The 13,882-nt window shown below is 47.3% G+C and overlaps 1 protein-coding gene across 1 annotated transcript in view; it reads left to right on the forward strand.

The window, feature by feature from the left end:
* CEP350 (centrosomal protein 350) overlaps window positions 1-3,795 on the forward strand; it is a gene marked incomplete at its 3' end in the record, with an annotated part of 63,796 nt that extends 60,001 nt beyond the window's left edge. Inside the window, exon 38 of the mRNA XM_082003178.1 lies at window positions 3,631-3,795. Within this exon, the coding sequence (XP_081859304.1) occupies window positions 3,631-3,795 (165 nt within the window). The remainder of the gene's footprint in view (window positions 1-3,630) is intronic.
* Between the last annotated feature and the right edge of the window lie 10,087 nt (window positions 3,796-13,882).

Consider the following 13,882-nt stretch of genomic DNA (forward strand, 5'->3'; position numbering starts at 1 on the left):
TTCCTATCAAACTGGCTTAATTGAAGAGCCCATTTCTGCGGCACCTGAGATCGAAACTCAAGGGGAATGCAACAGTAGGAAGAGAATCAAAGCGTGCTTGTACGCACAGTCGTGCAATTTTAAGATTTCCAGGTGCTGTGACAATGCACCTGCCTGCCTTCCTCCTACTGGCATTCTTCCAAGGCAGTAGTTTATTTCTGGACGTTGGTACTTTTCAGTCTCCAAATGATCTAGTTACTCCTTAAATGGGTCAGGGTTTTGCAGATATTTTTGCAGATATTCATGGTTTTGAATGGGAACCTTCAGAAATTGAAATGTACTAATTTACTTTCTAAAGTTTCCTTCAGGTTATCTTCTTTTAGGTGGTATTTTTTGAGTACTGTGGCATTTATTAGATGGCCAGCAGGATCATGCTACCTCATTATCTCCTAACTTTTCTTTTGTGTGTATGGCCCCTTCTTTCTTTGAGTGTTTAAAAAACCCCAAGGCACACAAACCCCATACTGCACGGCCTTCTGCATTGTGTCACTACTTATCTTTTCCTGTAGGATGGAATTCAGTTTCATTAAAACTGTTGTTCTCCTGCCCTTGCCCAAATGCAGTTTCTCTCAGGTATAGACAGCTTACTTCCTGGGGTCAAATACATGATGTTTTACTTTTGTAAAACTTTACTTTCCTGAGAATGTGCAAGGACTTAGATGCTGTGCATGTCCTGAAGACAATGCAAAGCCCACTTCCATGAGAGCCACGATAGTCACCAAATATAAGCAAACTGTCTCTATTGCTTAGAAGCCGTTTGTAATAATACAACAAATGGATCAGACATTTCCCAGAAAAAGCAGTCGCAACTGCCTTGGCTCGGATGTCTACAGCTAGGGCTGCAAAGCAGCATGGCAGTTTCCACATGTGTTCTGAATACACTATAAACAAGACTTGCCTGCAGCTGCAAATTGCATGTTTTCTTAATTTTCCAAAAGCATGCTCAAGGAGATCCTCCTAATGCCAAAGGAAATTGTGCACTGTGCCTCTGAGAAAGAGGGGAATTGATAGAGGCAAGAGAAAATTAATCACTGATACTGTGTTTCTTTCTTTATCTTTCTGCTGCTATTTAACATCCAGCCTTTCTCTGCTTACATCAGGTTACCTTGTCCTCTCCCATTTACTTGTGTTTCTTTATCCCATGAATCTTTTCTTTTTTTTCCCCCTCCTGGAGCACAGTAAAGGAACTGTTCCATCACATTGTTGCAGGTGAGACAGAACAAACAGCAGCTTAGTGCAGATCTGGATATTGGGGTTTGTTTAAGGGTCAGTGAGATCAGAGCTTTTAACCTGCTTGATTATTTTACTCACTTGCTTCCCTCCACCCCCAGTGTTAGGTTCACTAGGTCTTGACTCCGATTCCCAGCAGTGAGGTCACTGCTGGTCAGGGAGGGTCGGGCAGAAAGTTGCATCACTTGGTACTGTGCAGCTGCTCCCGGTTACCAGTCTTCGATGTCATCTATCCCTGGGTATCTCCCAGCATTTGTCTCCACCCACCTCTTTCATCTCCAGGATCTTTCACCATTTCCAGGATCTTTCCTCCAGCTAGGATCACAGAAACACAGAATCATTAAGGTTGGAAAAGACCTTTAAGATCATCAAGTCCAAGCATCAACCCAACACCACCATGCCCACTAAACCATATCCATATCCATCACCTTCTCCCTTTGGAGCCTTTGTTTTCTTTCCCAGACCTCTTCTGCATCTTGGAAACCCTTCTTTTTGGTACCACCTCTTCTTTTCGTGACCCCTGTCTGTTGCTTTTCCTCATCCAAATAATCTGTGATGCAGGCACACAACACATGATCAGCCTACAGATTGATGCTTCTATCTTACACCTATTTATTGATGGGAGGATTTGGGATGTGCTGCTATTGTTTAGTCCAGGGTTTATCAAAATTTATAACCAGCACATATCAGTTCTAGGCAGCAAGCTTCTGCACGAGAGAGTTTTCAGAAGTCTGTTTCAAACTTACACCCAATTATCTGCTGCTTCTTAGCATTCAATTTAAATTATTTTTCACTTACACCACTTGTTCAAAGTTTCATTGCCAGTATTGTTGCTAATTCCTTATTAGTAAGAAGCGTAATGAAACCATTAACACCTTGTCTTTGACAGCCATATGGGAAACAAGAGGAGTGCTCACTGTGGTAGCGCAAAGATTTGTAAGCATGTAGCATGAGTCCTCCAAAGCTGTTTGCAGGATGAGATCCCTGCCCCTCTCCCCAAGCTCTCTTAAGAGAGGGAGAAAGGAGCTGTCAGACTGAAACCCCGTGTATAACTGAAGCCTTATGAAGGGCTACAAACCCTGAAGCAGTGCCGGTTCCCATAGCAGCCTGTTCTTGGGCTTCACACTATGTTTGGGTTATTGAATCATCATTATGCTACAGCAGCTGTCACCTTCAAAACGGACAAGTTTCCGGGTGGTTTAGCTTCAGGCAAAAGATGGAGAGAGGGTGTTGGGTTATAACTCTTGTACTCTCTCTAGATAACGACACTATTACTACTGATAATGGATTAGTGGATTTTCAGTATGTTTTAACTTTGTTTTGGCAGTGTCTGTGTGCCTGGCCCGCTTGTCTGTGTGGGCAGTGTGAATGTATTTTGAGTTCAGAGTGTAAGATTTACACTCAGGTGAGCTTGCTGCTGAAGCTGAGCAGAGAAAGAGCTTTCAGCAGGTTTTCTTTGTCATTTTAAAAATGAATGATGTTTGCACCTGCTCTTTTCTCAAAAGTTTGAGCTTTGTCAGGATGTATCTGTAATACTGAAATGGTCACTAAGAGAAATCCTTAAAAAGTTTAACTGGAGATATCCAGTTTGGACAGATTCTCAATAAGACTTGATTTGCTGAATAAAATTATATATTTCTGTTACTAAAACACTTACTTGCCAGTGACCAGTAAAACAGGATTTTGCTTGTCAATGATTCAGGAGTAGAAGGAAAAAAATATTCTGAGTAACTCTTCTAGCTGGAATGGTACAAAATTCCATTAATAATAACGCTCTTAAATTTAAGGAAGCATGGACTATTCTGTGCAACTGAGTTGTAATACTGTGAAACAACACATACCAGCATTTTGTCTTCCTATACGGAAGAATTGGAAAAGTTTGTTATTTCCTTTAGGTTTTCTAATTCTTACTCAAATAAAGTGAACTGCAGTGAAGCATTTTCTTTTTCTCCTTCCCCTGTTCAAGGCCTTTGCATGATTTCTTAACCAGTTTAAGCTGCTTGGAATTGGCTTCTTGCAGATATGCAATTAGGGGCTTTTTTAATGGAGCTTCTGCTGTTGGCCAAGAATATCCCATTAGCTGGGTTCTTTCAAGTGAAAAAATTGTGCAGGAATATGAAATCCTTTAAAATGGCTACCAGTGTCAAAGGTAGAAAACGTTCATACAGTGAAATAGCATGGTTCAAATAGATCTGTGTTCATTTTGCTATTCCAAGCGTTTCCTGTAATCTCTTACAAAGACAGATATGTTGTTGGCAGATGCATGCTGTTTTGGACTCTTTCTGGAACTTTGCAGGGGATGTTATCCTAGAGCAACAGAATTGTAATGCTTGTTTTGCCTTTTCCTTTCTGCCCTCCAAGGTGCAGGAACTTCACGAGGAAGAAGCGCAGTGGGTGAACTACGACGAGGATGAACTGTGTGTAAAGATGCAGTTGGCAGATGGGATCTTCGAGGCCTTAATCAGAGACACTGTTGATGTACTGAACCAGATAAATGAGAAACAGCGGAGATTGCTGCTTGTCTGACAGTGCTGAAAATAAACTTACAGCTGCGTAACCACCAAGTCACAGGCCTTTCTGGCTCCTGATGTACTCTCCACCCTGCAAGCACTGCTGCTGGACTTCCATGCGTGGGGTTTAGAGGCAGTTCAGATGTGATTAAAGGAACCTGAATTTGCATCTGCTGCCACTAGAGACCTCGCACCAGATTTATTGTTTGGAACAAGCTGATCCCTCACTCGAGGCTCACTTCAAGACTGTTTGTGTGCCAATGCAGTTATGCCACATAACTGTCAGCAGCTGTCTGGGGCCCTGACCTGGGGCTGTGACATGTTCAGCTTGTGCTCTTAAAGGGTTGGGTTAAGTTGGGATATTGGCTGCTTTGCTGGAACGGCTGTCAGCCATCAGTACTCGTCTTTAGAAATGTGAGTAATTTGGAGAAGAAACGGTTTGTTCAGGTTTTAGTCATTAAACGGAGACTTGCCGTACTGAACAGTGTTATAAACACCTCTTCTCCTGCAGCCCTAACAATGTGCATCGGTTTTTTTTCTGCTCCAGAGCCCATTTAGTTCCCTTCTCTGTGAAGCTGGTTTTCATCTTTCTTCTGTGATGTGGTACCAAGTATGGCGCCAGCCAGGGAAATTAGATAATGTTGCATTCTGCATTCAAGTAAAGAATTCTTGCTGCTTTTCCTATGTAACTTGCTTCAGTCCCAAGGTGGAGCAAGGTAAAGGCTGCCTAATGTCAACCATGAAAGATGAGCCCATGGACAACTTTCCTCCTACCGTGTAGCACTTCTTCTCTTCCTGGGGCACCAGCTGCTCCCAGATAACGGATACTCAGGATTTTCTCAGGCACGAGACATGCAGGAGTGGAAAACATTTCCTCACAAAAATTTGGCCTTCAACCCCTCATCTTCCTCCCTTACGGTCACCTAATAAATCGGAGCAGCTGTTACTTGAACAATTTAGGGAACAGAGTGTATTCACCAAAGAAAGCAGTGTCCAGTGCTTGACTGTCTGCATGTTTTGTGCTAGTGCGTTTTTTATTTATTTTCAGATAATTTATTAATCGGGTTGTAGGAGAGTGTCCTGTGCAGTTGGCTGCACTGTCTTATGTATTGAGACAGCTGAATTTGAGACACCATCTGTTCTGGAAATGTCCAGAGCCCCATACTCTTCGCACAAAACCTCCAGCTTCTTGAGACAGGTACGGGGAGGGGAAGGCAAGAAGAACCAAACCTCAGTGACCAGGGGTGGGAAGCAAAGGCAGGACTAGGAATGGAGCTTCACCACACCTGGTTCAGAGAAAGTGGAGAGTTGAGGGGACTGAGCTGAAAAATGATGTGAAACTTCCCTGCTCTCTTTCCTTCTTTTCCCAGAACTTCTAGGCCATGGGCAGCTGTTACGTGGTTGATTCGGTGCTGGGTTCAACTGCAGTGTCCTTCTGCTGAGTGCTCCTCCCTAACTTGTCCCTCCCATTCTTGTGTTTTTCTTGGAGGAACACAGACAATCTGGGGTCGAACGTTGATGCCTTAATAGTGGATGTCCCTGTTTGCTAACCTGGGACAAGACCCAGAGGAGAGTCAGATTCTCCAGACACACTGGAGTGCAGAAAGACACTTTGAAGCCCTTGGAGGTGCCTCAAAGATGCCGCAACGCATGATAGGCGTGGCAGGGAGATCTCTACCATTTCTTTCATCTACTTCGTTCTTGGACTTCCCGCTATAGCTTCTGCTATAGTAGCTTCTGCTACTGCTCCATTTTGTTTTCTTTTACACCTTTTTTTTTTTTTTTTTTTGAGGCTATCATTGGAATATTTGCATTTTGCACAATGACACACAGCTGGTAATTCTTCAGGGACAGCACTGGGAAATGTTGGATTTGTCAGCGGTCCATGCAAATTCTCAGATACAGTATTGCCAGCATCTCACTTGTGAGTTAATGGTGAGCCATATTCACAGGAGCTTAACGAGTGGAAGAATGAGGAGGAGGTCAGGGTGTATAGGAGCACCTCCAATGGGCGTATGCATCTCTGTTCGGCAGTAGTGGCCCTTCTGGCTGGCTGCAAGTCAAATGCTCTTGGTGGAGCATTGTTCAGCACTTTTTCCCTCAGTGATTTACTTGTCCGCGTAAAAGGTCACGGTGCTGAACCAGGAAACTCTTAAATGCTTAAGATAGAAGCAAACTAAAAGCTGCTGCATTTAACCAGCATGGTGTCAGCGATTGGGTCACCACCTCAGATTCCCTTTCCTGGGTGTATCTGCGTCAGGAGGATTGTTATTTTTATAGGTAGCAATTACGGGAAGAGGACAGAAACCTGCAGCGTAGGTTTGTGGCTGGAGTATCAGAGAGATGAAGTTAGTTTCTGTTCTGTAGATGCCGTGGCCGGTGTTGAGAAGGCTGCCCTGCACTCCCAAGGCTTTTTGGCTGTTCTGTGGGGCTGGCACGACTTTTCTGGTCTGTCCACCATCAGGGAGAAGGTTTGTGCCATTGGCCTGCTGAGGTACCAGGGGCCATTGGAGATCGTACGCCTGTTGTCGTTCTGGCTTGGATAGCACTAGTTTAGTACCCTCAACAGAAGTAGTAACTGTTTTTATGGCTGTTTGGGCAGAAGGAAGCTGTGTCCAAGTAATGGCTTTATTCCTTTGCAGACATCACTGTTTATTTTTGGTAGCAATTCTTGATAGGAGCAACCCTAAAAAGACTTGAACGTTATGTGAGTTATCTTCTCAAAACCTCAAGTGTGTTGAGTTGCTTTGAGTGTATACTCAAAACCTCGAGTGTGTTGAGTACTTGTGGACTGATGATTACCACGATGAAGCAATGGTCTGTCTGGCTCATGGCTGGTAACGAGGAGGTATGGGGAAGCCTCGAGTCTCACAAACAGAGGCTGAATTCTCTATTTCTCTCCTCTCCCCAACCTTGCCATTGTAAGAACAAGAGGATATTTCTGGGTCCTGGTTATCTGGGTGCAACCACGTTAGAATATTCAAAGCTAAGACATTTTTCTGAGACCCATAAGCTGTTTGGGGCAGTGGCTGTCATCATGGGGGGGAGTTGTGGTTCCCTCTTGGAAGGATCTCGGTGCCAGGTGGGAAAGCCCAGGCCTGTGAGGAGAAGGAGCGCGAGTACCTCTCACAGCAGGATGCTCCCTGAGCCGAGCTCACAGGGTGGAATGAGAGATTGGAAAATCCCGTCTTGTTCACTTTCCTTTCTTGAAAAAGTGGCCTTAGCTTTTTGCAATACTTGAATAAGTGTGTACCTGCAGAAGATCTTCAGTAGCACAGTGATAGAGACCTTTTAAGTGACTATTCTGTGAGGAGCTGTGTGCAGTTCCGACTTTCATATCCCTTTGCTACCTTAAGAATATTAGGAAAATAAATACTTTTCAGCAGAGAAACAGTTGAACCTTATAAGGTATTTAGTGCATCTGAAGTGTTTACAAATCAACTAAAATGGAGAAAAGCAAACTATTGAACTTATTTGTAATTTAAATATTAAATGCAAAAATATATACAGATGAAAGAGGAATACTGTAATTAACCTGCATTTACTAGTTTTCTCCTTGACTTTGCAGAGCCTTTTGATATACATTTGCAAAGCCGCCTTTTGGGAGGCTCTGTCTCTCTGTGTACTGTGTTGTGAAGATGCTGAAAAGAAACCTGTTTACTGTGTATGTGTAAATAACCTGGTAACTTGGTTTTTGGGCCAGTTTCAGCTAATGTTCACATCCAGAGCAGCTTTGCACAGTAGACAGACCCAAGGATGTGGAGGGGTTTTTTTTGTAATTAAGAATTGTAAAATAACCAGGGTGGTCCCTGTGTACACCAGTGTAAATATCTTTGGTAACTGAAATGTACTTTAAGAGAACAAAATCTGTAAATAAACTGATTTATAAATTAATCTTGTTTCCTGGTTCTTTATAAAATGGAGCTTTATAATTGCCCGAATAGTTGCTAGTTCTGAGGTGACCTGGAGATTCGTCCCTTGTACGAATGTCCCCTTTCTGTCTGATGCTGTACTTGGGATGCCAATCACAGTCCACAAAATCCCATTAGAGTTGCCTTAATTATAATCATAACATCATTAACATTTCCTTATTGTTAAAGCTGAATGTTGATAAAATCAAAACCAGAAAATAGCCTTGTGTAGTCATTGCGGGGTGCACTGCATAATCTGTGGCAGAAAAGTTACTCCTTGCACATGTTTATTGAAAATGGGTTTTAAAAACTCATGGTATAAAACACTGGGCGGGAAGCTATTTTTATGCTAAACAGCAGTCTTGGAATTAAATTCTTGAGAGCCTCAGCCTTGTTTCGAATCCCTCAAATAGGCTACTACATTATTACAGCTGTTGTTACCAGGACCGATCACTTCTTCACCGACGGGGCAAACATTCCCTGGGAACTTTATGTATTGGTGTAACTTTCCTAAATCTTTGCTGTTTCCTTTTCAGGGAAAAAAAAAAAAAAACAAACAAAACACCCAAAAACCCCACCAACAAAACAGCCCTGCTTTAACATTTGAAAGGTCGCGGAGCTCTGGAAGAGGATGGCTGAACAGTGGCGGTGCCAAACCACAGGCGTGCAGGCACGTGGCGAACAAGTGGCAGCATGAAATGTGTAAGACCATGCGTCTTTATCGAGCCTCCTCAGTGCCTGCAGCCGCTGCTGCTCCTGTACCTCTGCTGTGTTTTGGTGCCATTTATTACTGTACAGCCCAGCAGAATAAGGCTTTGCTTTCCATTTACGACAGATGTCTACAAAACCCAGTGGTGGTCTTCCCAACCTGGAGGATGCTGTGTGGCAGTCTGCTCCTCACCGTTCTTCTCTGCCTGGGAGAGGTGTGTGCATCAAACAGGAGGGACCTGTGTGAACAAAACCGTTGCTCTGTGCTGGGCAGCTGTTTGCTCTTCTGCTTTTCCTTAGCAGAGGTACCTCATCCTGGAGGAAGACTTGCTGCACTGGGACTTTCATTATGGAAGCAGCTTTGCTGCAGTCCCGCGGTGCCAGCATGCAGTAGGAGTCATCCTCAGCAGAGTGTGCTGGGAATGCTGTCCACAGCCCTCGTACAGACGGAGAAGCACGTCGCAGCCCTCTGAGCTCGGGGGGTTGAAGCAGCCAAAGCGTGGCAGTGGGTCGTTTGATGTCCAAAGGGCCGAGACAAAGTAGTGCTGCAGGCTCTGCGCTCTCATTACCGAGCAGCAGGAGAACATCCATGTCACCGCTTTCCTCGCCCTGCAGCGATCGGTTGCTCCACAAGTCCTGTATTTTTGGACAGTGATCTACTTGCAGCCATCAGCATCTATCCCTGAAAGTGACTTAGAGTGTGTTTTACACTGGAAAAAAAAAAATGGTCTGTGCTTCCCTGGATAAAGAACTGGCTTCCCTTTAAAATGGCTTGAGCAATGGGAATGCTGCCACAGCGCTCTGGCGAGTGACACAGCAAACTGCCGCATTGCTACTGCTGTCCTTGCCCAGGATGCCCAGTAATCAGCCTGATGAAGGCTCTAATTTCCTCATTTGCAAGTCTATATTGCTTCACGTTGGCACTGACTTTCTATGGTGGTGTTTGTGCAACTCTTCCCAGAACCCTTGGAGCGCAGTTGCCTTTGACAGCCGTTTCACCCGTGGACTTGGTGAAACTCCCGGGTTGGGCAATGGCAGGCAGCCGCCTTCCCAGCGGCACGCTGGATTGAGTGAGACTGTTTTGGTGCCTCCCTTCCCGGGTGCCACCCGCTCCCAGATGCCTCCATGAAGAGGTGGTGCCAGCTGCAGCCATCCCACGTCTTAAAACGCCTGGCAGAGTGCTGGAGCGCTTGAAATGTTGACTCCGCTCCAGACGTCGCTGCGCCCTGCCTAGCACAAGTGTTTCTGCAATGTCCACGCTCTCATTAACGCAGCCCTGAGAAGAAAAGGAGCTGGTGGGGAGCTGCTGGACGCCGGCAGCTCCCTTCAGCGCGCAGGAAGGAGAGGAGGGGGGTGCCCGGTCCGGCTGGCACCCAGCCCAGAGCACGGGCCGTTGGCAGGCAGGAATGCAGATGAGATGTAATGGGGTTTGAAAGCATAGGGCGCTCTCGGGGATGTGGGTACTGTGGGGGAGGGAAAGACACCCTGCGAGGTCTGGAAACTGGAGCAAACAAACCCCGTAGCCCCAGCTCTGCAACTTTGTGCCTCTTCCCCAATAAGATCTGGCAGAAATTTGGAGAAAAGGAGGAGAATAGAGCTGTCAAGGGGTGGCAGCTCCGTTTGAGAGGGTGAGGGTTGGGTAGGAGCGGGGCGTAGCAGGGAGATGTTTGGGGGAAGATGCCGCCTTTTGCCTGCCAAGCGTGCTGTGTGAGGATGGTCTGGAGCAGGTCTGGTTGGTTCCTGCTCTGAATGTTTCTCTTGGCTCTAGTTTTCCAGCCCTTTGCTCCAGCTGTGCAAGACCTGCCGTGCCCCTTGGGCTGCGTTCCCTCCCCGGTGTTGGTTTCAGGTGGCTTCCTCTTGCAGGCTGACTTGTCTGTCACTGCCCCGTGAAATCCAGGCTGACTCCAACTAGGCTTTTGTGTGTGTGTTTGCTGGAGGTGGAATTAAGGCCAGTTCTGAGGGGTGTCCTACAGATATTATTTTCTTTTATTCCAGCAAAATAAAGGAGGCTGCAGGGGATCCTACCCTTCGTGTTGCTTGGCTTGAGGAGCTGGTCAAGGAGCCTGGTCCAGTGTCCGTGTCCTGCTGCGTTGCTCCGCGGATGTGATGGAGCCAGTGCTGCTCAGTGAACCTGAGATTGGGCACACCAGTCCTCGGTAGGTGAGACCTTGCTTACGTTGCAGGACTACTGCCACAGCAAGAGGAGTGCTCCGTTGTCATCCGTGTGGTATTCTCAGTTTCATGCGCTGCAATTAAACCACCTGCCAAATAATGATGTGGCAAATCTGGGCGGTGTGGCCTCCTCCGATCTGCCCCTGGAAGCTGGGCAGATGAGCTGGAGTGGAAAACATCTGCCCTGTGCATCCTGGGTCACAGTGATGATTTATGACTGTAAGCAGATCTTAAATTTGCAGGTAAAACATTTCCTACCCAGACATACCAAAGACGGCATCAGTTCCTACCGGTCCCCCCAGGTCCCTCTGAAAAGAGCAAGGGCAGTGTCGCTGCCATCCTTTTGAGTGGGGATGAATCAGCTGAGGGTGAATAGCAGAAAGGGGCTGGTACTGCTGTAGTCTCTCTGCAGACTCAAACTACGTGAACACATTCATCACATCCTGAGAATGCACCCCGGATTTTCTTTTACGTCTATTGTTATTACAGGCTGGTTGGGCTTGAAAGGTAGAAATCAACTGTATCCGACCAAGCCTGTCTTGCATAGTCAGCAATTCCTGGCTACCAGTGGGGGCTACAAGGGGTTTTCGGGATCTTCATAGGCATGAGCCCAGCAGAGCTCATGCAGGGTATGGGAAGCAGTCGGGGTTCACATCCATGCCGTGTGTTATTCCCTGTCTCAGAAAAGCCGCAGAATCTGGCTGCCAAAGGTCTCGTCTGAAACCATGTCTCAGTGGAGGTGTGACTGGTGGAAAAGTGCCACCTGGATTGGAGTGTCCCAGCTGACTTTGGCTGGGAGGTGGCACAGTTTTCCCTCTGAGACTGTTTGGAGATTCTTATCAGGGAAACGGGGCTTTTATTTAGAGAAGGACCACGCTTTAAGCAGTGCTGTGCTCCAGATCGAGGAGGGCTTCACTGAGTTCATCAGTCCATCTCTCGAAGGCTGGAGAGAGGGTGGGAAAACTATGGAGCCTCCTCTGCAGCTGCTATTTCCGAGGCACTTGCACGGAAGTTGGATGTGAACTTCTATGAACGGCCTTTGAAATGCCAGGGCCAGGTGACGGGGTTGCCATGATTGTATCATGACTCTTGCATTGGTTGCATGTTTTTCTTGGAGTCAGTTCCTGGAATCACACAATTAGGTAGGAACGTGTTCTTTAATTTTAAAGGAAGAAAGTCTATTTCAGGATCTCCCTGTCCCCGAACCTTCACAACTAAAGGGAAGAGAGAAGGTCCTGGGTCGGCTTACCCAGCCATTTTGAGCTGTTGGTGTTTTGCAGCCAGATTCATGCTTTTAAAAATGGACAGTAAAAGCCTTTCCCCATTTTCTGAAGTCCTTTCCAGCACTTCAAGGGCTGAATACGTAAAAACCCAGCTGCTCTTTCCTTGTGTCCTCTCCCAACCCAGCACAGAGGCGATCAGAGTAGCTCTTTGTGTCTGTGAAAATGATCCATTTTGGGTGCACAAAACAAGTTCTGCAGGGCTTAAATCATTCTGGTGAGATCTTAGTGGCCTTTGAGGCTCTCAGCTTGTTGGTGTTGCCCACACCTCATTGACTTCAAGGAGATTCCTGCTGGCTGTTAGTCTGGGAAAGGAGATTTGAGAGCTGATGAGCTTAATGAACTAAAGCCACCACTCAGCTGCTGCACAGGGGCTTGTGCAGCGCTGGAACCTCTGTGGTGGTCCTTAGCCCATGGCCTTGCTACAGGAGAGTGAAGCACATTTCTTCCCAAAGTTAAAGATGCAGAGCTGGGTGCTGAAGGCTTTGCTGTGCAGTGCAGCTGAAAATCAAGTAGGTTCCTAAATGTACCACGAGAACCTAAAGCTGGGCTTAAGGGCTGGCTGGAGGCTCAGCAGCTGGGCATACAGGGTCACCCAGCACCCATCCCCTGTGCTCTGCTGCCCACAGGTTCTGCTAACAGCGAGGGGGTGCAAAGCAAGAGAGGACAAAAAGCCAGGCAGTGCTGGGAGGGCATTTCTAACCCCCCCTGACTTCTAACCCTTCTTGATATTTTTTTTTTTAATTCATCTTAGTTTTATTCTCAAATCCATCTTAAAACAGGTTGTTTCAAAATCTCTGCTTCATCTTTGGCTTTCCATGCCCTGTCTCAGGGCGTTCTGCAATGAAAATCTGGTTTTTCCCAGATTTCTTTCCCCAGTTTGAGGGGAAAGAAAAGCCTCATCTCTTGCTTTGCAGCAGTGTTAAAAAGAAAAAAGGCTATTTGGGCAAGTCTGTGCCTGGAAAGCCCCACACCCTGCCGCTGAAGGAGACTGTTCCCCGGGCAGTGGCGGGGATGAGGCGTGCCAGGGTCGACGGCATCACCCGCAGCCCCGGCTGTTCCCCGGGCAGCCGGAAGCAGGAGCATCCCTACCCCGGGGCTTCGGCGGATGAGCAATGGCATGGCTCACCTCGGAAGGAGCCGGAGCCCCGGGGTGTGGGCTCTTGCCCATCTGCCTTCAGGTTAGATGCTGCTTTTGCATCTAAAAAAAGATTCAAGGAATTTGGGCTCCCTGGGAGGGAGGGGTGAGCTGGACAGGGATGATGCAGGCAATTACAGTGGTGCTGAGCACCTCTCCTTTGCTGTGATAACCTAATCAAGCTGATGAGCCCTTAAAATAAGGACTTTAGCCTAGGGTAAAATAACGGTGATGACATCCCTGAACACAGGGACTTTTGTTTTTTCAATCACCAGCTGGATAAAGACCAGTCGGGGCAAGGTCTCTGGCAAGAGCCAGGGCCCACCTTTCAGAGCAGCCCTGCGTGGCTCCCTCCTACTTGGACAGCAAGGTGTGATAATCCCTTAAGCATTTAATTACAGCTGGCAGGCCTGGAGCAAACCATCTTCTGCCTTTGTTTCCACCAGTCTGGGCCTTTGGAGGATGCGTGGCAGTAATCCCACGAGGATTGCGTCTGACCCCCAGACAGCCAGGCCCTCTCGGGGAGCCCCATAGCTCCCCCAGAGCCATGTGGAGGCCCCTGCCCTCCCCTGCCACGGCAAGGCTTGGCTCTGGCAGGCTTGTTTTTCTAGCATGGCAAGTCCTCCTAAAATACCTAGGTGGGGCCCAGCACGGCTAATGGCCTTCCTGGGGATGGAGCCAACAGCCAGCCCTCACCAGCAATGGGCACCCCCAATGCTGGAGGCCCCCCGGGCTCAGGGGTTGGGGAGGGAGCGGAGGGATGCATTTTGGGGCCGTGTCCACTCCGGTAGTGTTTGGCTCTGCCCCGGGGTGCTGGGCAACGGGCATCTTCCGCCCAGGAGCCGGTGACGTGGGTGTGTGCGTGAGCAGCGGCACGGCTGGGCTGCTGGGTAG

Source organism: Phaethon aethereus (genome assembly GCF_964289735.1).
Source record: "Phaethon aethereus genome assembly, chromosome: 8".
NCBI classification, from domain to species: Eukaryota; Metazoa; Chordata; class Aves; order Phaethontiformes; family Phaethontidae; genus Phaethon; species Phaethon aethereus.